At 42.2% G+C, this 25,958-nt stretch overlaps 1 protein-coding gene across 1 annotated transcript in view; it reads left to right on the plus strand.

Annotated features, from left to right (window-relative positions):
• The first annotated feature begins 1,195 nt into the window (after window positions 1-1,195).
• myo3a (myosin IIIA) overlaps window positions 1,196-25,958 on the plus strand; it is a 48,385-nt gene continuing 23,622 nt past the window's right edge. Inside the window, exons 1-7 of the mRNA XM_034560411.1 lie at window positions 1,196-1,268; window positions 7,326-7,509; window positions 9,160-9,294; window positions 15,691-15,795; window positions 16,018-16,117; window positions 19,464-19,540; window positions 21,255-21,400. Of these exons, the coding sequence (XP_034416302.1) occupies window positions 7,342-7,509; window positions 9,160-9,294; window positions 15,691-15,795; window positions 16,018-16,117; window positions 19,464-19,540; window positions 21,255-21,400 (731 nt within the window). The 5' untranslated portion in view covers window positions 1,196-1,268; window positions 7,326-7,341. The remainder of the gene's footprint in view (window positions 1,269-7,325; window positions 7,510-9,159; window positions 9,295-15,690; window positions 15,796-16,017; window positions 16,118-19,463; window positions 19,541-21,254; window positions 21,401-25,958) is intronic.

A 25,958-nucleotide genomic window follows, 5' to 3' on the forward strand; every position in this document is an offset into this window, starting at 1 on the left:
CAAAGAAGACTAAAACTAAGGACGTCTAGATGTGAATTCATATGTTGCATATCAAATATGATAAATACATCACTACGTATATGGAATGCAACGTCCGTCAGCCGACCCACAATGCATCACGTGCACACCAAGGCTCCCACGGTTAGATTATGTGTGTCCAGCTTTTCTTCCTCGCCGCTGCATCAAATTGAATGAATTTATGCAAACGTTTTTTTTTTTTTGCCTTCATGCAGCTTAAAAAGAGAAGAAAAAAAATTAATCTGAAAACAAGGTGAAACGCTTTCGACTGCATTGTCCTCTGCACAGATGAATGAAGAAATTGAGAACGCTCTCACGTAACTCCTCCTCTAACGCAGCATCAAAGAGACCCAAAATACTCACGTACACATTGAAACGATTCAAGGTTGTCAGGTCCAAAAAAATAAATAAATGTGCACGTCTCTAGGTGCGCCGACGACATCCTCGCGATCCTTCTATCGACGCCGCCATCCCGATACTCATCTAAGTGGCTCGCTCCACCACAGCTGGTGGAAGTCACGGCCCAGCGGATCGCCACAATGGCCAGCCAGTCCATGACGACCGCCGCGGGGGCCCGTCAGGCATTCACGCCACGTACCCGCGGCCACAATGGCCTCATCAGTAGCCTTAATCAATCAGTCCTCGCAGGCGGGAGGCGACCGACCCGCCGATCTGCATCCGCTGTCGATGGACAGTCTCCTTTAAATCTCCTCCAAGCGATCTCTGATTTTGGCCCGATTGCGGCCTGCACCGCCACGAACCATTTTTGATCAGCGCATGGGCGAGCGAAGAGGGCACGCACACAAACACACACACACACACACACACAAACACACGCACACACAATGAGACTGTGTTAATCAATTCCCTTATCAATTCCCCTTGATCACCTTCATGAACTGCTGCTTGTCCTTCAAAAGCGCTCCGATGAGCAGTTCGTGCAAATAACCTCTTTCCTCGTTGTAAAGACCCGACTCACACGAGTTTATATTTTTATGTAGAACGATGATTCCTTCCACCGGCCAAGAAGTCTCCTTTTCTGTCTCCGCGGCGACAGAAGCTGGTAACAACGATGCGTTCAGTGAGCTCAGTGAGTGGGAGACTTTTCATTCCAGTGCCACTTCATGTTCAACAACATAATTGTCCTCAAGCCACTCACAGAGTTCTGAATCATGAACACATTTCATAAACGGTTTCGTCGTCGCAGTCGGTCCGAAAACAAAGTCTGGAGCCGGCGACTCGGACTTCAGGTAAGACGCTTTTTATATGTTTCAGGTGTTTTAATGTCTTCAAAGTCAGCTGTTTTCATCTGAGAGATTATTATTAAAACTGCTCCGAGAGAGAAATCAGCTTTCTGTGCTCAGATTACAGGAGTGTGTGTTTGTGTGTGTTTGTGTGTGTGTGTTTGTTTGTGTTTGTGTGTGTGTGTGTGTGTGTGTGATGTGTGTTTGTGTGTGTGTGTGTGTTTCTGTGTGTGTGTGTGTGTGATGTGTGTTTGTGTGTGTGTGTGTGTGTGTTTATGTGTGTTTGTGTGTGTGTTATGTGTGTGTGTGTTATGTGTGTTTGTGTGTGCGTGTGTTTGTGTGTGTGTGTTTGTGTGTGTGTGTTTGTGTAATGTGTGTTTGTGTGTGTGTTTGTGTGTGTGTTGATGTGTGTTTGTGTGTGTAATGTGTGTTGTGTGTGCGTGTGTTTGTGTGTTTGTGTGTGTGTGTTTGTGTGTGTGTGTGTGTTTGTGTGTGTGTGTGTGTTTGTGTGTGTGTGTTTGTGTGTATGTGTGTGTGTGTTTATGTGTGTGTGTTTGTTTATGTATGTTTGTGTGTCTTTGTGTGTGTGTGTTTATGTGTGAGTGTGTTTGTGTGTGTTATGTGTGTGTGTGTGTGTTTGTTTGTGTTTATGTGTGTGTGTGTTTATGTGTGTGTGTGTTTGTGTGTGTGTGTGTTTGTGTTACGTGTGTTTGTTTGTGTGTGTGTGTGTGTGTGTGTGATTGTGTGTGTGTGTGTTTGTGTGTGTTTGTGTGTGTTTGAGAGACCAAAAGATTAGTTTGTTTACATCCAAATTACACGGGAACATTTTTTTATTGCATGGAAATAGATTTGAGATTTTTCAAGCTTAATTTGGTTAAAATCCCGTTAACTAAAATAAGCAGATCATCAAAGCAGAAGCGCGTACAGTTGCGTACAGTATGTGTGTGTGTGAAAGATTATTCCGTCGTGCAGTCACCTCGTGCCCGAGACCAGAGAGCTCATTGGAGGACGATTCTACACGCTGAGTTTGAGACTGAGGGCGAGAAGCTCGCGGTGCACGATGTAAGTTACCTGTCAGGAAATTAAGCCTATTAACCGCTTATGTAACGCGTCACGTGGGTTCTCAGACAATATTTCAAGAGGACTGTTCGTGAAGAGGAAAGATTTGACAGTTTTGGGCCGATCTGTCTTGTAGAAGTTGAGATATGTGATCAGGGATCACTGAAGTCAGAAGGGTGTGTCCTCTGTGCACCGAGCCAATGTTAACCCCATGGTGGCGCTAGAGGAAAAGTCTTCTCCTCCTCTCGGGACCATGAATATCTGATTAAAATGCCGAGGTCGAATCAATATAATAGTCAAAATATTTTTCACACGAAAAAAAACAAACCCGCAAATGTTTTAACCTCAAGGTGGCGCTATAGAGATAAAAGTCACGGGGATCACAAACATCTCTGGAAACCACGAAGATCCGCTGAGAATGTGAAGGCAATCCATCCCATAGTCGTCGAGGTGTTTTTTAGTCTGGAGCGACCAAACTGGCCCAATCATTAAAGCCAAGGATCATTTGGTTTTGTGTATCTTCGCGGGGGAGGGGGGGGGGGGGGGGAGGGGGGGGGGGGGGGAGCTGGACCTCTGCCCGCTCTAATCATACCGCCATTATGGCCATCAGCGCATCCCCCCAATCCGTGGTCACGGTTCAGCCTCGAGGAGCCATTTGTAAAGCAGCGGAGCAGGAAATGAGGTTGCTTTGCTGCCTGCAAGACGGGCTCCAGGGAACCACACTGGAGTGACGCGGTGGTTCCACCCAGACGGAGAGAGAGGGGGGGTGGGGTGGGGGTGTGGGGGGGGGGTAGGGGGGGGGGGGGGGCCAGAGCGGTGATGCGTTTTTTTTTATTGGACAGAGACATCACTGGCCCCGAGATTTATTATTGGCTACCGGGGGCCCCAAAGCCGACTGATTGATGAGGCTTCATGGCACAAGTCTGGAGACCCACCGGTCCTCCTCGTCCGTGCGATCCTCTTCTCATTTCCTCTTCTCTTCTTTTCAGTGACAATAAAAAACTAGTCCGTATTTTCTCTCTTTTCCTGCTATCAGGATGTACTTTTCTCACCATAAATGATCTTTTATGGTCTAGCAGTTCGACACCACGGTCGACAACGACCTTCTAATGAACCCGAAGACGTTTCTTCAGCCATCGTCTGAATTCTTGGAAAGATCCTGAACTCACTCAGAAAGAAAAAGAAAAAAAAATGTAAATGAACAAATACGCCGTCCGGTTCCAGTCTCGAGGTAAAAGGCCAGCCGCCATCAATATTTCAGCCGTCGAGGCCTCGGAAAGAGGTCAAAGTGCTGCGCTCCCCGGCGAGCTGGAGTCATGTTCCAGAGAGGACACCAGCTTGAAAGGTGACTTCAACAGACTGACCAACTGGACCCGAGGTGGTCGGTTCCCAGTAGAAGGGACCGGACCAACAACACACACAGTATCATTCAGGTCCACACATGAGAAGATCCCAACACATCGGATAATATTGACTGCGCGCTGATGATGTTAAACTGGACTTTTGTTGGAGTCAATGAACAATAGAAAACTACTAAAGAATCAATCATTTGATGCGAAAGTCGGAGCTGCGTGAAGAGGTTGTCGAGGGATGTGATGGGGACAATTTTAACATTATATTATTACAGGTATTTATTAGTGTAAACAAAATCTTTCCATACGCCGTAACTCTGATTAACCAACCAGTCACACACAAAAAATGATCATAGATTAGATTTTGACAGTGAAATGCACATCTGTCTATATATATATATATATATATATATATATATATATATATATATATATATATATATATATATATATATATATATATATATATATATATATACGTATATATATATATATGTTAGTAATGGTTACCTTGCTAACAGCTAAGCTAAACAGGTATGGAAATTGTGACTAGCGATATTTTCCAGGTCTGTTTTTATTGTTAACCTTCACAGTGGTTTCCAGGTTTGTTTACAAATTTTATAAAAAAAATCAGTGGCAACAATTTATGAAATATTGATGTGAAAAAAAAAAAAAAAAAAAAGAATTACAAATAAAAGCTCAAACCCACACTCTGTATTCATTTGAGCCGAGCTTCAGATGCCACCGGCCAGTCCCCCCCCCCCATCGCCCCCCCGAGCTGAACTCTCGGTCGGGCTCTGGCTGACGCGGGGTTCCACCCAGACGGAGAGGGGGGGAGGGGGGGGGGGGGTAACGGGACACCGCTAACCGGCGACAGAGGCAGAGCTCTCCGCTAATGACTTAAACTAATTACGCGAGCTCCGCGCTATTGTGCTCCTTATTCTAGATGTATAATACGTAGCAGAGCAGAGGAGCTACACTCAAGCATGTGAACGCACGCCAGAGTAAGTATGACGATGACCTTTTGACCCTTCGTGTCACGAGATTCGCTTCTGATGCTCGAAACTTGTGTATCAATATTTGTTTTGTCCGGCCTTCGATGTTTAACCGGCGGCCTCATTTGAATTCCTCATTTGCAAACGTTGGGAGTGGCTCAGCACATTGTGTGTGTGTGTGTGTGTGTGTTTACCTGAGTGCAGGTGTGTGTGTGTGTGTGTGTGTGTGTGTCCTGCATGCTTCTACGTGTCTAAATCTATTCTTTACGAGTACCATCCATGTGTCCCTGTTTTCTCTTTTCCTCTCGCCATCATCCATCAAAAGGTCAGTGGATATGAACATTATAATATTCATTTAATCGTCATATTGTTAAATCTGTACGGGCAGTGTAACGTTATGGTCTGTTTTAATTATATCACCACAAACCACAAAGATCTGAAACATGTCGGCTTTTTGAAAAAATTACTTTAAAAGCTGTTTTTGAGACGTTATCTCGCTCTAGTTCTCACTTTGAGTCAGATTATCGGCAGCAGGTGAAACCCAAACGTTGACCCTCCGGTCAGCGTCACGGAGTTAATCCACGTCGGGTACTCCCCCCCCCCCCCCCCCCCCCCCCCCCCCCCCCCCCCCCCCCCCCCCCCCCCCCCCCCCCCCCCCCCCCCCCCCCCCCCCCCCCCTCACCCCCCCAAGGCCAAATGGATCCTCTGCTTCCTCGAAGAGAGCTTCAAGTCACTCGGACTGTTTTTTTCTCTTCTCCAGCGTAAACAATGTGATTATTATTGTTCTCCTTTTCTGTTAAACACATTAAAACACACGCTCAGTCATGCACGTGCACTCTCTCTCGCTTAACGACAACCCCCCCGGGGGGGTTGGATAACCGTCCTCCTCCGAGGGGTCCCGCGCTCCCCGTCGGAGGTGTCCAGTGCTGAGTCCTTGGGTTTCCTCCTCCCGTCTCATGTGTCCGCGGCGTGTCGTCACCTCACACGGAGGTCGGCGATGTATTATTGAAGACGTCCGCAGGTTACTTAGAGACTGTGCATTAAGTACGAACACGGGTGTAATTACTCACACGTGTGCGCCCGTGAAAAGGAGGCTAATCGCTCTGCATAGACGATGACTGAGAATATCTATCTGTGTGTGTGTGTGTGTGTGCCACACAGGTGGATTCATATCACCTGGGTAATCCGAACTAGTTGAGATAAAATAAGTGAATCCGACAGGTAACGTGAATAAAGTGAGCGCGTGGCCCTCTGCGGCGCTTAGGCCCTCTAACCAGCTTTCCTCTGCAGCATGAATGGCCGTCTATATGGGGAAAGGCTCACGCCGCAGCAGCGACTAATTCCCCCTAATCCCGTCGTATCTTCTACCACTTAGAGATGGTTTCCAATGGCAACTGTGAAGCTGCGGGGGGTTGCTAGTGAGATTAGCTCGCGTTAGCTCCTCCTCTGTGGTTCACGCTCACAGTCGAGGCCGGACCACCGCTGCTCCCCTGCTAACCTTTTTGCACAGACGTGGATTAACTGTTTTCCCCAAAAATGTTTCAAGTCCTGTTCACAGAACAATGTAAGTTTGTTTCTATTGTAATCTGGCTTTCTTTTTCTGTGGATTTTGTTTTATTTTTCTCATGAAAGACTGCGAGGGCAGAAGTGTGTATGACCAGTGCATGTGTGAAGGACTTTCCTTCACGTGATCACTTTGTTGGCTCCGACTGATTTTCCTTTTGCACATTTACATGCAAAGATACAATCCTGCTTTTCTTTTTTTTTTCCTTCCTCTTATTGCATTTAATAACCTTGTGTTCATGGTATTGTGTTGTGATCTAACCATCAGGGGAGGGGGGGTCCAAATGCACAAAGATATGTTAAACTCTGCTGAAGTGGCTCTAAAAGTAAGAAACACACAGAACATAAATGTGCATGAAGAGTTGTATGGATTGTAAAATTCTCATTTCTCAGTTGCAGGTATCGTTGTTTAAAAGCAATTCTGTGTGAAGTGATTTACAATCTCAAATTGGCGCTTTTACTCCACAACTTCTCGTGTTTTAAATCACAAATGAACAACTATTAAATAAGAGAAAAGCTTACTTAGTAATAACTAATTACTAAGTACCATGATGCATCAGTGTTTATCTTGCATTTGGAATATTCTAGTAATAAAACCCTCTTGATGTCACCGCGGGTGATTCTTTATTCTTTTTAGCATCTCACTTTCCTTTTTTAACTAATGTTAAGTATTTATTAAATGTATAGCAAAAGAAAAAGTTACATTCAGACATATGACCCCAAAAAAAAAAAGGTGAAAAAACACTGACAATGAGACAGGAAGTGCAGAAATGCTGACTCATTTCTTTTTTTGGGGCGACTCATTTCTGCAGAACTCGATCCTAAAGAACCGTTTCTCTGCATCCAGAACCTCGTGAGCTAAATGCTGCACGCGGGCCTAGAAACAACCACATGCCCCGTCGGGTGAGGCTCAGACGAGTCCTTCCAGACACAAACAGGGGGGGGAAGTGATTTATCACACTTTAAAGTGCATTAAATATTGTATTTAGAATCTAAGAAAGGTAATAAATGTGTTTTTAAGACACAAATATCCCCGTTTCAGGTGTGTTAACCATTGGTTGGTATCGTCTTCCTTTGTGGTTCCCCACACGCAGGAGATCTCTCCTGAAGATGTTTCCACAATCAGGGAAATCGATCGTCTTCGACAACTTTCCAGATCCCACCGACGCCTGGGACATCATCGAGACCATCGGGAAAGGCACCTACGGGAAGGTCTACAAGGTGCTCAACAAACTGGACGGGAGCAAAGCCGCCGTGAAGATCCTGGATCCCATCCACGTGAGTTCGACTCTGAATTCCCCCCGTTGGTGACATTTCGGACGACGTCCTCGTGTTTGTTAAAGCAGCCGTAAGCTTGCGGCGTGTTTATGCCTCCGGTGGAGGCCCGAGGTACTGCCTCGTGGTCACATTTATAGCATCTGTATATTTAAAGATGTATTAGGTCTGGGCCACTATTGTTTTCTCTTGCAGTTCAAGACCTTTATGGTTCGCTTTAAGTCACCCTCATGCCTTCAATTTAAAGAGTTTTTGTCTCTCTATATTTTTATTTAGGATACATGAATTATTTTGACTATATCATTTACAAATCTCACTTTTTTTTCAGTGATATGGATGTGCGTGGGGGGCGGGGTCAAAGGTCACCGTGAACCTCACAAAACCAATTGTTGTGGATTTTATATATACGTGCACATGTAAATAAGGAAGTCCATGTTTTAAATTAATACATAAAGAAAGAATGCACCCCTTTTTAAATGGTGGAATTGAATCTGATGAATTGGTCTGATCCATCCTATGAAGCAGAGAGTATTTTCTACAAGATTCACCACTTGCGAGGCGACAGGCACGGCCATCAAGAACAGGTCACTACTTTCAGATGAAAAGATCAATAATGGAGGCTTCCCATACCCAATATTACCTTCTTTCTAAGCCCCGAATAACTGTCACAGAAAGCAGCCGTCAGTGATCTCATGTTCTGGTGCATTATTTGGAAGGCACAGTGAACTTTATGGCTTATTTAGCAGCCGTTTCCCATTAGATTCAGCCTTCATGCTTATGCAAGTCTCATTATTGTGAATTACTTTCTCATTATTGAGAAATGATTAAGCACAGACCACGATCCTGTGAGCACCATCATTACCGTTGTTTTAATCACCGAGGGGGGGGGGGGGGGGGGGGGGGGGGGAACTATTGGAGCCTTTTTTTTATGGCGTCAGATAAATAAATTGAGAAGGGAACATTTAGTTGAACTAGAGGTGAAACGTAGACGTCGGGCTTCGTTTTAAGGAATATAAATCACTGAAGGAGAGAGTTATGCACTCACTGCCACTGCAGACGTTCCTCTTGACCCTCACGAATAAGCCAACTCCTGGAAATCTCAAACTTAAAAGTGTGATTGTTTCATCACGTTTCATGTTCACCTTGAAGAACTGTTCCTCTAGTCATCACACAGAGGCACAGACACGTATGTTTAACATTAAATATGCTTCAGAAAGGTTTCTTGTTGGCCTTAATCAGACAGTACGGCTGCAACATTCAGTAAAAAAAAAACGATTCCATAATTGCCATTATTATGAGGATTTGCCCCCTTTCACCCACATTAAATTCCAGAGTCAGTGATGGTGACTTCATTAAAGAGCATCAACAGAGCGCTGAAGCCATTATTAATGTTCTTGGCTAGGAGGAGAGGATCTATACCTCGGTTACAACGGTAAATATTAAAATATGAGGCTGGATCCAAGAGCTTCGCATTAAGTGTATAAACAGGGGTAAAAAAGGCAATAAAATGCTTTAATTTAACACTGTTTAACACGTCACCACCACATCCTCTGCCTCTCCTGTTCTTTGGATATCCTCTGGCATGAAAGCGTCCCAAAATGTCGGTGAGCGTGCGACGTTCGTAACATCACCTCCTCGTCCTTTGTCCCGCAGGATATCGACGAGGAGATCGAGGCCGAGTACAACATCCTCAAGGCCCTCTCGGACCACACCAACGTCGTGAAGTTCTACGGGATGTACTACAAGAAGGATGTGAAATGTGGAGACCAGCTGTGGCTGGTGCTGGAGGTAGGACCGCCACACGTGTACCCATACATTTGACCCAGACGGCATTCCCCATGTATAGTGGAGCTTAAGGGTGCAGACGATGCAGATTAAAGGTCTGGCTGTACATCACACAGCATGTCTCGCCAGGTACGTGCAGCCGCCACCAGGTAGGGCCAGGGATTACGTAACAGGTTTAAGGCAGTCTGGGAGTTTACTTATAGGCCACCTGGGGGATTTGGTCGCAGGCAGACCACATGGCTGTGTTGGGGGGGGGGGGTGGATTTCTGTTTACATGGACTGTCGCAGTGTATTAGTGGATAACATCGACTGCAGCCCAAATGTGTCCTGTGGCTGAAATGGAAAGCATGCGACGCCTTTGAGTCCCCTTGGTCGACTTTGTGACTGCGTTCCTGCACCTGCTGTACAGGAAAGGCCATGTGCAGGTATGAGCATGTGTTGGGCCGCCACCTGAATGTTGATGAGTCCAATAACACGTTAATTCTTCTTGCTAATAACTAACGTGAAGAACTGACCCAAGCTGACCCAGAGCCGGTCGCGGTGCACGCCCACCAAGGAGGTCCCACAAAGGGCATCCGCCCACATTCCCTCGGCAGAAAGCGCTGATCCCGGTCGTTGTGAAGTGTGCAGATATAGTGGTTCTTAGTGTTTGGTGCTACTTACCAAATGTTATGCATGCTAAGAATGTGCTGATGTCAGCATTTTTGCGTAAAGCACAGCTATGCCAAAGTGTTGAATTGTAATCCACACCAATGCTTTGGATATTATATATATATATATATATATATATATATATATATATATATATATATATATTACGCTGATATTGATTCCTCGGTTGGGGGAGCACGTAAAAAAAAGTCTCAATGTTATACTTTTCCTTTGTCATAACCATAAAACCTCTATATGAATGCCTCTGTAATAAGATGGCATTCATATTTAAAACTATTTTCCTCTCCGCCCACTGTGTTCCACGTGGTTCTGTACCTTCTTCCACAGTGTCCAGAGTAATCCAAGCTCACTTGGACTTTGCTTCAGCTGTTACGGGACCCAGTGGATAGTTTTCACCCCTCCAGCTTGTGTTTCCTTCCCTTTTCATCGCGTCCTTCCTCCTGACCTCTTGGCAGTGGTCGCGTCGTCTCGCCTCGCGTGTCGAGTAACAATCTAAAGACGCCGGCGTGGTTATTATGGTCGTGCATCAGATACCATGCAGCTGATGCGCGTGGTTATCGGTTCGTCGTGAGCACAAGACACGGAGCTCGACGACGTCGGGAAGTAAACAAAGTAGCAAAAGCCGAGAGAACTCGATCGTTTCCTCGGTGGTTTGATCCGTTTTTTTAAAATGTTCCCTTGAAATCTGCAGCCAGCAGCCGTGGTGGCTAATCCTGAGGCTGAAAATCACTGCCTGACAGTGTGTGTGTGTGTGTGTGTGTGTGTGTGTGTGTGAAGTAGATGCACATGGGTTTTTGTTTTGAGGGGAAGCAGGTCGCTCGTTCACCATGGTTACCGTCCTCTGCCTTGTGAACTGTAATTCTCCGTCCGTCAGAGACGGCGAGCCGCTCATTACGAACAGAATGCACACAAATTGCATCCTTTGCTTTGTCCGCCTCTCATCGGGGTCGGCGAGCTCTCGGGCTTCTCGCCTCCTCTGCAACGCGGCTCCTTTGTGACGGGCGGATGCGGAGACGAGCGAGGCTTTCATGTACGACGGGCCTCTCCCCCGCTTCAAAGATCGCCGCGGTGGAGTCATAATGCTCTAGTTGGAAGAAAAAAAAGGTGATTTTGGACGCGCATTTCATTTGAGGAGCTCCAGTTAAACGAAGGCCACTGATTAGTGCATCACGTGTCCCATCTTTCACGATGCAGAAATAAAACAATTGCATCACTTTGCGCCTATTTTGCTTACAGAATGTAGCTGCTTGTTCTTGTGCTGCTGCTTCGTCGTGTAAATAATGTAAATAACACCGCTCGTAGAACATCATCATAATCTCGTCTTTTTCAATATGTTATCACACCTGATTTTTTTAACCAATACTCTCTAAAATGTGCTCGTTTTGGAGCGGATGAGCGTCAGAGTGATGGAGACTGACTGCGATGTTAACAGAGAGTTATATACGGGGAAAACTGTGGCTGCAAATCTAAAAAAGAAGAAAAGAAAAGGAAACAGTAATGGGCTCAGCCACTGGGAAATGGAAGAAGTAACTGGGCATGAAGGGCTTTTTATCAGGACCACAACTGTTGGCATCTTTAAGAGTTCCAGTTTCTGGTGTTTCTAGTGTTAAACTGTCTCTACACTACATTTAACACGCCTTCACGGGAGAAGAGTCGTTGCTGAATAACAAGCCGTACGACAGCACGCTCAGAGCCCGTCTGAAGACGTTAATGGCAAAGAGAAGCATCGGGATTTGGGAACTGGTCAAGGACGGAGAGAAGGGGGTCGAATGAAAGCTTCGATGGCGTACGCTTGTATGCGGATTTACCTTTTCGGCGTAGGACCGGGAGGTAAATCTAAACGTTGGTGATAAAAATGAATAAAAAATAATAAAAATGAAGACAAATAAACATAATAAAAATGAATAAATAACAATAATAACAATGAATCGATAGAAATGAATTTAAATGAATAAAAATAAATAAAAATAATAAAAGTGAATAAATAAAAATGAATAAAAATGAATAAAAATAAAGACAAATAAACATAATAAAAATGAATAAATAAAAATAATAAAAATGAATCAATAGAAATGAATTTAAATGAATAAAAATGAATAAAGATAAATAAAAATAATAAAAGTGAATAAATAAAAATGAATAAAAATGAATAAATAAAAACACAAGATGTATTTGGAGGTTTGCCAGCTTGGAAGGTGTTTTAAAGTACTCGTGGGCGGGGTTTCCCCCGAGGCACATGTCATTTCCGCATTTCAACCAACCCCCTTTATCTGGGCCTCGACCAGACCGGACGGCATTATTATCATTATTATTATTATCATATATTGTGATGCATATCGACAACAATCATTACATAAATAAACATAGTGGGGTTTTTGGCCCCAATATCTCAGAGTAGCCCAGCCAACAGGAAGAAGTGGAAGAAAGCCAAATGTGCAAATCTGGTAGCGTCAAACCAAAAGACGCCCATTAGCGTTCCCATTGTCTTCACTTAAATCTAAAGCAGAAACATAGATTTGTATTTACCTTTTACTCTTATGTTCGTCCTCTCTTTGTACCACATACGTATTTTATTTGTCGGCCACCTTCCAAAAGTCAACAATACCCCCCCCCCCCCCCCCCCCCCCCCCCCCTCCCCCCCCCCGGTGCTTTTATTTACCCTCATTAGTCTCCGCGACCTCGACCGCCATTAATTGACAATGAGGTTTAAAGCGTTATTCGGCGTTTGTACTTTTCATTAAAGGAAAGTGGACACAGCTCAGATAACCCTGCAGTAACACTAGGAGATCCAGCCGGTGACTCACCCACATGATTATTATGGGGTGCAGACACGATGCAACCGCATACGTCCAATAATCAGGCAGTAGATAAGACCCCCAATTTATATTTATATTGGCAAGGAAACGCACATCAAAGATAGTTGTGGTTTCTCCTCGCTGAGGGGGGGGGGGGTTGTTTTATCTTCACATTTGTTTCATCCGCTTCTTTTACACGTCTTTGATCGCCTACTTTGATTTACATGACTGAACGAGCACCTGAGCTTATTTGAAATGGAGAATATCCCACTCGGTATTCAATTCTTATTCAGTTCCTTCTTTGAAAATACAACGGAGTTATTGTGGAAACTCGGGAGACGTTCAAGATGAAGATGGAAGACGCGGATCTTGGCAGACCTTTTTATTTAGATTTTAATCAAATCTGTGGTGGAAAATTCTAATTTTGGCAGCCCTAATGATCATTTTTAGTCTAATTATTGCCAAAAAAAGGGATTTTGCAGCCTATATTTTGAATAGTACCTCATAGCATATGGATGGCATCCAGTGGAATTGCCGTTGACACTCCGTATTTGACATTCAAGGCCATTCAAGACCAATTTGTCTTCAGCTATTAACTCCTTCATCCTCATCGACTTAACAACCACCGTCATAGTTTAACATAGTAATCACTTGTTGTTTTTCCTGTGTCACGCTTGTGGAGAAACAACCCTAAGTGTGTTTAGACCTCTGTACGCAAAGCTTAGGAGGTTTCATAAATCATTCTCACTCTGCAGAGGTTCGAGTCCCCCCAACATCTGAAATAATTAATGTCCGTGTTCAGCATCACTTTCTGGGCTCTGCGGCTAACGTTTAGCTCCATTAAATCTAGCCTCTCGTTAATATGGACCCGTCTTTCTGCCCGCTGTAATTTAATGATGACAGGTGATATGGCAGCGCTGATGCGGGCTGACGTCAGGCTGGTTGTCGGAGCGCCTCAGTTCTCTGCTCAGCTGCACGTTTGATAGCAGCGAGCGGGAGGATTCAGCTCCCCGTGTGGCAGTTGAGATGCACGCCGTCCGTCCTGCAACAGTCCTCTGGGCTCCTGATGGACGGGTGGATCGAGAGGCAGATAGAAAACACTCACCGGGCAAGGTGTGGAAAAGTTATGCGGTTGCTTCGTCAAGGTCGAAGACTTGCTTCACTATCAGCATCCAGTGCTGGAGGGGGGGGGGGTCTATTGGTCTACCCTGGACCCAAGTCCTCATATGGCTCCTGGGCCTATGTTTCTGTCTGAAGTGTCTGTAAAATGTTCTTATTTGAAAGTCAGAAGTGAAATCAGACGACAGAAAGACACAGAATGACCACAAAGAGACACGAAGCTACTCCGAAGACTCACAAAACGTCTGCAAAGAGAAACAAACAAACAACAGAGACGTAAAACAACCACAAAGAGATACAAACAACTACTAAGAAATACAAAACAACCACAAAGAGATGCAAACAACTACTAAGAAATACAAAACAACCACAAAGAGATGCAAGACAACTACTAAGAAATACAAAACAACCACAAAGAGATGCAAACAACTACTAAGAAATACAAAACAACCACAAAGAGATGCAAGACAACTACTAAGAAATACAAAACAACCACAAAGAGGCACAAAATGACCATGAAGAAATGTAAAATGTTCACAAAGAGGTGCAAAACAACCTCAAAGAGACAGAAAACTACTACAAAGATGATAAAAATGACCACGAAGAGACGTAACACAATCACAAAGAGATGCAAACAACTACTAAGAGATGCAAAACAACCTCAAAGAGACACAAAATCAAATCAAAATGACTACAAAAAGAAAAACAATGACAAAAATAGGCTTTTGTAGGATTTTCTGCATTGAACTGTTTCCTCTTTGTAAATACAAACAATGTTATTTTTGTTATATTTAGACAATTTAATTGGCTGTCATATTGGACGTTTCACTATTTTCTGACTAAACAAGTATATGTCAATCAATTGAGTGTGAAAACTATGTATTTTCATCTCTGAAATCAACTACATGTAGTGTGTTGTTCTTTAAAAAGGGTTCACTGTAAGCTTCCTGTGGGGAGCTCAATAAGCTGCACTATGTAAACAATATGTTTACAACATGCGTAATCTTTTCTGACTCGTGGTGTTCGGTGCGATCGCTGCAGGGGCCTGACTCTCATCCTAAATAACCACACGCCGCCGCGCGTCTGTCGCACAATCAAGCTTTCAGTGTACAAGTGCGGGAAAATTAGTGTAATTACACGAGAACGAGTGATTCATACGTAAAAAAAAGATACGATGGCTTTTTCGAAGCCTTTTTTTTTTTGGTCAAAACAAACGGATAAAAAGAGGCGTTTGTGTGTTTCGTGCATCTGTAGATTAAATATTTTACCACGCGGAGGTCTGCGGTTTCTCTTCGGCAGCAGCAGTCTTTAGAGCGTTGTGTTTTCTGGCCTCTACCTCTGGCATCTCAAAGAAAAGGCCCCAAATTAAGGGTTATTATTGTTGCCAAGGCAACCTACCGGTGCACAATCTCCTGTAATTTTCCAAGAGAGGGCCGCTGTTGACGGTGGAGTCCACATCTAGACGCAGTAAACCACGAGAACACGAAAACATTGAGGAAAAGAAGTGTTCACGCCGTCATTAATCCTCTAAATGTCGGCATTGTCTTAAAAACACAAGAGGGTGTCCTCCATTCGAAGACGATGGTGTTGCATGTTTAACATTCTCGCTGCTTAGTCATCGGAGCGTAGATTAAACCACGCACGCCAACATGTACATTCTCTCATCAGAAAGATAAGCCGCTTGCAGATTGACAGAATTACCTCACTGTGAAATCTCAGATGCTCCAGATTTCAGACGCATCGTGCCGACTCCCCATTTTTGAGTTCATGCTCATTCTTCTCCCGTTTCTTTTCTTTTTTTTTCCTGCTGCAGCTCTGCAATGGCGGCTCGGTGACAGATCTGGCTAAAGGCCTGCTGAAGAGGGGGGACCGGATGGATGAAGCCATCATCGCCTACATCTTGCACGAGGCCCTCATGGTACTTCTGGCCCTTTCTGAATGTGCACGGGGGGGGGGGAGGGGGAAGGGGGGGGAGACGGACAATGATGTACTGGAGAGCTCAATAGAGCAACCACCTCCCACTGAACACATCATTGCTTCAATGAAAAGAGCTTAAACGGGATCATTTAGAAAGCAGGTGCTTGTGAGAAAATGCTGTTAACCCCCCCCCCCCCCGCCCCCCCGCCCCCCTCCCCCACAGGGACTCCAGCACCTGCACGTCAACAAGACCATCCACCGTGACGTCAAAGGCAACAACATCCTGTTGACGACGCACGGAGGCGTCAAACTCGTGGACTTTGGTACGCCAATGTTGTCTCTCTCTCTTTTTGTTGTTGTCCTATCCTCCTCTACTCAGGGGACGTCATGTCGTGGCTCTATTTAACAGACGAGGGTCACATCCATTGCCAAATACATTATTCCCCTAATTAGTTTCCTTGAGGTGTCGGGGTACGTTCACACAACCCGGCGAGGTGACCAAATGAGGCGCCGTAGCTCTCGAATTGAAGGCTCGCGACGGGGCAAAGCGATTCAGACTATTTCCAGGGCGATGACTCACCCCTGCTGGGAAAAAAAAGGAGAAAAAAAAGCAGCTGCCTGTTTTCATCACTAATAAAATCCCCACTCAACGTGTTTGTCGGTTTTGCATTCAGTCCGCTAATTGTGGGCTTCTCTTAAAAGCCTTTTTTTTTTCTAACTATGAAAAGCACAAAGTGCACAGCTCTTATGTAAGGAGGAGGAGGAAGAGGAGGAAGAGGAGGAGGAGGAGGAAGAGGAGGAGGAGAGGTATTAATGGAATCACTTAATATGTGAAGTGGCTCATACGGAGCAGGGCCGTCCGTCGCCTTCAAAGCAGCTTCTTCCTCCTCGGAGATTCTCAACGCTCGTGCATTGCGACAGTTTTTAAGGTCTTTGGGAACGAAAGAGTTCAGAGATGCGGTTCTACCTGTGCGATATTACGGAGGTGAACTCTGAATTTACCAGTTTAAAGTTGTACATTTATCAGGAGAAAAGTCTGATATTCTCTGAGATGAAAATATAGCACAATCTGATAAAAAAACTGAGACAGAAGAAAGGGTAAAGAACCTCTTGATGGCAGTTACATATCTGCGGGTCTTTTCTGGGGTTACGTACTCTATTTAGCAATAAACCAAAAACATCAAATGTGCAAACATTTTTTTGAATTTTAATAGAATTATTGTCTTGTCACTCAAGGAAATGTATTGGACGTGATTTCCACGGTATATTTGGTACAATTATTCATGGAGTAATTGTAATAAATGTTGGTGACAACTTAACTCTTCATTTCGGTCCATCGGCAGGTTTTTACGACCAAAATACCTGGAAAAAAACTAATGAACTATAACTATTCCCATTCCTGATTATCATCTGTTAGCATGCTATGCAATAAACTAAAATGGTGGAAGAAACAGGACAATGTGTATTTCAGCTTGTTAGCGTTAGCATTTAGCTCAAAGTAAGTTCCATTTGCTGGAGTTTTGGTCACGTCATCCGTCCTGCTATCTCCCAATTAAGCCGACTGAAGCACGTGGACGTATGCAAAGGGTCACATCTCTCCCTGCCAGTGGAGAGAGGACTGAACACCTTTTCATACAGCCTCAATGTTGCTGACAGCTAACATTTCTATCCGATTTTTGGGCTGTGATGCCGTCAGAAACGGGGGGGGGAGGAAGGGGGGGGGGGGGGGGGGGGGGGGGGACAAAGCGTTTTAAAATAGCCCGGCGTGTATAAAAACTTGCAGAGTGACGAAAGAAGAAGAAAAAAGGCGCCTCGCTGCTGCACGACGGCACTGCGTCACGCTGGGATTAATGGGTTTTCGTGTGGAGGGGCGCACGCTACGCTAAGCAGCTGAGGAGATAAAGGCCCCCGCACTGACTCATCACAGGCAGAGGAACTAAACAGCAAAGAGATGGACCCCCTCCCCACACAAAAAGTGAAAGAATGAAAAGGCGCTGTTCGTTCACGGCTCTCTCATGAATATTCTAATTGGCGGCGTTATCTCTGTGATGATTATTAAGTGTGGTACCACCAGGCTCCACTCGGGGCTAATGTAGTGGAAAGAGAGGGGGGCTGTGAGAGCTTTCATGGGGGTCTCTTTGTGTCCTCACGAGCTCATATACCTCGTGTGTCGTAGTGGTTTGTAAGTGTTGAAGTGCTTCTGTGTAGTGGTTTTGGTGGTTTTGGTGACAGCCCGTGAGCCTGTCTGTGATTTCGCAGCCTCATGCAAATATATATATTTATTAAATATTTAGATTATATTTATATATATATATATTATTTATATCTATATTATATATATATATTATATATATTTTATATATAATATATATATATTATATTTTATATATATTTATAAAATATTTAGATTATATTTATATATATATATCTATATATAAATATATATCGATGTATATTATTTATATCTACATTATATATCTATATTATATATATTTTATATATATATATTATATTTTTATATATATATTTATATATATTTATAAAATATTTAGATTATATTTATATAGAGATATATATATATCTCTATATAAACATATATCTATATATATTATTTATATCTATATTATATATATTTTATATATATATATATATATTATATTTTATATATATATATTTATATATATTTATAAAATATTTAGATTATATAGAGATATATATATCTCTATATAAACATATATCTATATATATTATTTATATCTATATTTATTTATATATATATATATTTTATATATATATATATACCCCCCCTGCACATGTTTCTAATCCCTTTAGAAGAGTCTTTCCGCTGCATTGCTCGTCTCCACCGCTGGCTGCACCCCAGCAGCAGCAGAGCAGCGCTGCGTTCCTTTACTGTACCGACAGCAAAGAAGCCGTCATTTAAAAAGCACATTTGTGGCGCGTGAACCGCGTTCAGAAAATCAGACCTTCACGTCTAAAAACACGTTCTGCAGAATGTCACTGAGGTTTTTGCAGAAGATGAGCGTAGAACGAGGCCGAGGCATTGTTCTGCTGCGGTCGCGTCGCGCATCAGTAGATCACCTTTTGTTAGCCGGTCGCCGCTCGTTGTCTCGAGGCTCTGCTTCTTGTCCCGGTCGCTGCTTTCGGCCCCGGGGACGCGTTGTGGCGGAGGCATCACGTTGATTCGACCGGACTGGACTGAACACGCGATTGTGGGTCAGCGTGTTCCTTGTCAGGGTTTTGTGCCGCACAATAACACACAATAATAGGCCCTCTGCAGTATCTCGTATAACATAAGCTAGATTCTGAGAGACGGGGGGGGACTAAAGCTCAGTCACAGCTGAATTATATTCAAATGTTGTTCTTGAAATCACCTGCAGTCACACGACAATTTGTAATTCAAAGCGATCCATCGTTTGAAGGGGGGGGGTCTCTCTGTGCAGGTGTGTGTTTTGTTTTTTTCCTCCCCGTCACTATAGCGACAGCTCTATCAGTGGGATGCGACGGAGCTCTGAGATCCATTCAGGAACAACCCGCCGGTTCACAGATCATCACTTTTCTCCACCAAATAAAAAAAAAAGAAGGTTGTCTCCGAAGCTCGTGTCGTGTCCCCCGACGAGGCTAAAGTGTGTTGTTCTCTTCCCCCGGCAGGCGTTTCGGCCCAGCTGACAAACACCCGCCTGAGGAGGAACACCTCTGTGGGAACTCCCTTCTGGATGGCTCCGGAGGTACAGTAAAAAAACTCTTTCCACTCCATAAGCCTGGAGCGGGTCCCAGCTGGGGGCCACGGTTAATAATCATCAGAGAGATAACGCCGTCACACACAACGTGCGTCCTCAGCTCCTCGGTCTTTAGATCCATCACCGTTGCAGGAAGTAGTAGTGTGCCCCTTTTACATAGCGTAAGTGGGACAGCGAGAGGTCAAAGGTCACGGCGGCGTGTCGCCGTGCAGTGCAACCGAAGGACCGAAGCTGCCTCGCAATTAAAAGGGGGAACTCAACCCCCGATTTTTACACACACAAGTTCACATTTCTTGAAAAGAAAAGTTGAGTGTGATGAATTGTGGGTGTGAGAGAGTGTGAGAGAGTGTCCATCATCTGCATACGAGCATCAGACGCCCGAGACCATTTTAACCGTCACCACCAGAATTTAGAAAACGTTCAAAACGATGCTGAGTTTGCACATTTTTTTGCCCGATTGTAGTGTCGATAAAACAATGTCGTCATTATTTGGGCCTTTTTACGGCCTTTTATTTATTGGTGGTCGTGGAGAGAGGCGGAAAAGATGGCCACCCGTCTGTGTGCCCTGATTTTGTCCTTCTCAGGCGAACTTCAACCTCTTCTCAAATCCAGAATGGCCAATTGTTACATGAGGGTTTTTGCATGCCGACGCAAATTCTGCATCAGAGCGCACGTGACGCGTCCGCGTCCGTATTTTAATCTCATTTGTGTAGAACGCCCGTCGTGGGTTTGACTCTCGAGACGAGAACGTCTTCGGTCCAAAAGGTTTGTTGATGTCAGGAGTGAGATTTGTAAACGGGGATCGATTACAGAAGATTGTTATCATCACATTTTGCTGAGTTGTGGGGTAAGCTGCGTCACATCTAGACATTGTTAGACATTTTCGGATGAGCTATATTTTTATTGACTTTATTGATTGATGATTTAGGTGTTATGAGGATATATTTAACTTTTTGGGGGATATTTTGGTCATTTAAAGTGACATTTTCTTGCAAAAATAGTCTCTATGAGGGCTGATTCAACATAGAGTGTTTTTATTTATGTTTGGTATTCCTGTTATTTTGTTTTCTATAGCAAAGTGTGTGCATGTGTGTGTGCATGTCCGTGTGTGTGTGTGTGTGTCCACTTGTGTTTCATGATGTCTTATTATGAGCGATCTGGTAACGATTTGTCTGTTTACATAAGTACATGCCTATTGGGGATTTGGAATACAAATGATATTGCTTTCAGACAATTGACATTAATGGCAAACATGTGTTAGTGTTTGTGTGTGTGTGTGTGTGCGCGTGCGTGTTTATGTGTGTGTGTGTGTGCACATACCTTCCACTCAAAGATGATTCCTATTGTTGATTGGTACCATGCTGCCCTCAGGACATTGATGATTGACTGTGAGAGTGTGTGTGTGTGTACTTTTGTGTTTGTGTGTGTGTGCGTGTGTGTGTGTGTGTGTGTATATTGCCCACAGCAGACAGTGATTGCAGCTTTGGCTGAGCTCTGTTGAACTGTTTATTGGGTTTCTTTGATGTTTCGATATAGATTTTGCTCTCTCTGTTCGCGGTCTTGCGACACACAAATAAATCACTATTCACACGTGAATATTGACTCCCTAATAAGGAAGTGGAGTGTACAACCTTCCTCCAGAAGGAGTCTCTTGTTGTTTTAGGGCTGAAGTAGCTCATTGAAGTCGTAACGCTGTGTGCAGGTCATCGCGTGTGAGCAGCAGCTGGACTCCACCTACGACGCTCGTTGTGACGTCTGGTCCCTCGGCATCACCGGCATAGAGCTGGGAGATGGAGACCCCCCCCTCTCCGAACTCCACCCGATGAGAGCGCTTTTCAAAATACCCAGGTGAGCCTCCGTCACGCCCACCTCTCCGTCGTCATGGCCACGGGGGGGGGGGGGGGGGGGGGGGGGCATGGCTTTGACCCTGAGTGTTCGTTTACATTTGATTCACAATCACATGACTTCCCTCGGATGCACACGACTGCGGTGATGTCACATATTGTGCCTAGTACCGAAAAGCAACTAATAATATACATAAAAAAATGAATTAAATAGTGATGCACTAACGTGTCACCGTCATTAATGGTGCAGCTTGTGAAGGTGGAGCCACTTTCAGCTTCTCTATACTGATGGGCATCACACAACTTAGCATTTATACGCGCATTTGTGATTTATATAAATCTGAATTTTGCAAAAGTAATAAAAGAGGTCAAAGAGCAATAATTGCGTCCAAAATGCATTGGCGAAGAAGTTTAAAGTAACATAAAAATACCTAAAATGCTGTTTCTTGAAGGCCCCTAAAGCAGTCGTGTTCTTCCCTACACAGACTGACAGACTACAGTATTTTTTATGTCAAATGGCTTTTACATGAAGCCGCTATTCCCATTCATCAGCCACACTTTGCCTAATACAGTACGCGGGTATGTTTTTTTAAAATAAATGGGCTGAAGGTGAAAAGTAATTGTTTATCGTCTCCGGGTTCCAGCGTGAGAGCCGCATGAGCACTTACAGTCGCTGTCCTCTTTGTCCATCACATGAAACGGTGTGCTCCTACACGCACACACACACACGCACACACACGCACACACACACACACACACGCACACACACACACACACACACACACACGCACGTACACAAGACAGCTCCTGTGACATGTCCTGGGTGTTGGCTCTGGGGGTCGAGCTCCACAGGAGACGTCACACAGCTTCCTCTGACTCTATGTGACGGCTGTGGCTCCAGGCTGTCTGTTCACACCCCCCCCACCCCCACCCCCCCCCCACCCCTCTGCTCCGGGTTCACTCGTTCATTCAAACACACCCCGTCTTTTTTAATTTAGGGTAAACATGCACTACCAAGTAGAGACAGAGGATCGTGACGAGCCTCATGTTCTGCGTGTTCTTCACATGCTGGACACAATACACAATACACATAGACACAATACACATATACACAATACACATATACACAATACACATATACACAATACACAATACACATGTACACAATACACAATACACATATAGACATATACACGTATACACATATACACAATACACAATACATATATACACAATACACATATACACAATACACATATACACAATACACAATACACATATACACAATACACAATACACATATAGACATATACACGTATACACAATACACATAGACACAATACACATATACACAATACACATATACACAATACACAATACACATATACACAGTACACAATACATATATACACATATACACATATACACATATACACAATACACAATACATATATACACATATACACATATACACATTTACACAATACACATAGACACAATACACATAGACACAATACACAATAAACATAGACACAATACATGTATACACAATACACAATACACATATACACAATACACAATACACATATACACAATACACAATACACATATACACATATACACATATACACAAAACACATATACACAATACACAATAAACATAGACACAATACACATGTACACAATACACATAGACACAATACACAATACACATAGACACAATACACATAGACACAATACACAATACATATACACAATACACAAAGACACATATACACATATACACATATACACATATACACAATACACATAGACACAATACACAATAAACATAGACACAATACACAATACATATACACAATACACAATACATATACACAATACACAAAGACACATATACACATATACACATATACACAACACACATAGACACAATACACAATAAACATAGACACAATACACAATACATATACACAATACACAAAGACACATATACACAATACACAAAGACACATATACACAATACACAATAAACATAGATACAATACACATATACACAATACACAATACACATAGACACAATACACATAGACACAATACACATATACACAAAACACATATACACAATACACAATAAACATAGACACAATACACATATACACAATACACAATACATATATACACGATACACATATACACAATACACATATACACAATACACAATACACAACACACATATACACAATACATATATACACATATACACATATACACATATACACAATACACATAGACACAATACACAATACACATAGACACAATACACAATACACATATACACAAAACACATATACACAATACACAATAAACATAGACACAATACACATATACACAATACACAATACATATATACACGATACACATATACACAATACACATATACACAATACACAATACACAATACACATATACACAACACACATATACACAATACATATATACACATATACACATATACACATATACACAATACACATAGACACAATACACAATACACATAGACACAATACACAATACACATAGACACAATACACAATACATATACACAATACACAAAGACACATATACACATATACACATATACACAATACACATAGACACAATACACAATAAACATAGACACAATACACAATACATATACACAATACACAAAGACACATGTACACAATACACAAAGACACATATACACAATACACAATAAACATAGATACAATACACATATACACAATACACATAGACACAATACACATAGACACAATACACATATACACAAAACACATATACACAATACACAATAAACATAGACACAATACACATATACACAATACACAATACATATATACACGATACACATATACACAATACACATATACACAATACACATATACACAACACACATATACACAATACACATATACACAATACACATATACACAATACACAATACACAATACACATATACACAACACACATATACACAATACACATATACACATATACACAATACACATATACACAATACACATAGACACAATACACATATACACAATACACAATACACATATACACAATACATATATACACATATACACAATACACATATCCACAATACACATAGACACAATACACATATACACAATACACAATACACATATCCACAATACACATAGACACAATACACATATACACAATACACAATACACGTATACACAATACACATATACACAATACACATATACACAATACACAATACATATATACACAATACACATATACACAATACACATATACACAATACACAATACACATATACACAATACACAATAAACATAGACACAATACACATCTACACAATACACATATACACAATACACATATACACAATACACAATAAACATAGACACAATACACATATACACAATACACATAGACACAATACACATATACACAATACACATACACACAATACACAATAAACATAGACACAATACACATATACACAATACACATGGACACAATACACATATACACATACACACAATACACAATACACATATACACAATACACATATACACAATACACATTTACACAATACACATATACACAATACACAATACACATGTACACAATACACATTTACACAATACACAATACACATATACACAATACACATATACACAATACACAATACACATATACACAATACACATTTACACAATACACATATACACAATACACATATACACAATACACATATACACGATACACAATACACATATACACAATACACATATACACAATACACAATACACATATACATAATACACAATACACATATACACAATACACATATACACATATACACAATACACATATACACAATACACAATACACATATACACAACACACATATACACAATACACATATACACAATACACATATACACAATACACATATACACAACACACATATACACAATACACATATACACATATACACAATACACATATACACATATACACAATACACATATACACAATACACAATACACATATACACAACACACATATACACAATACACATATACACAATACACATATACACAATACACAATACACAATACACATATACACAACACACATATACACAATACACATATACACATATACACAATACACATATACACAATACACATAGACACAATACACATATACACAACACACATATACACAATACACATATACACAATACACATATACACAATACACAATACACAATACACATATACACAACACACATATACACAATACACAATACACATATACACAATACACATATACACATATACACAATACACATATACACAATACACAATACACATATACACAACACACATATACACAATACACATATACACATATACACAATACACATATACACAACACACATATACACAATACACATATACACAATACACATATACACAATACACAATACACA

This window comes from Cyclopterus lumpus, chromosome 20, assembly GCF_009769545.1.
Source record: "Cyclopterus lumpus isolate fCycLum1 chromosome 20, fCycLum1.pri, whole genome shotgun sequence".
NCBI classification, from domain to species: Eukaryota; Metazoa; Chordata; class Actinopteri; order Perciformes; family Cyclopteridae; genus Cyclopterus; species Cyclopterus lumpus.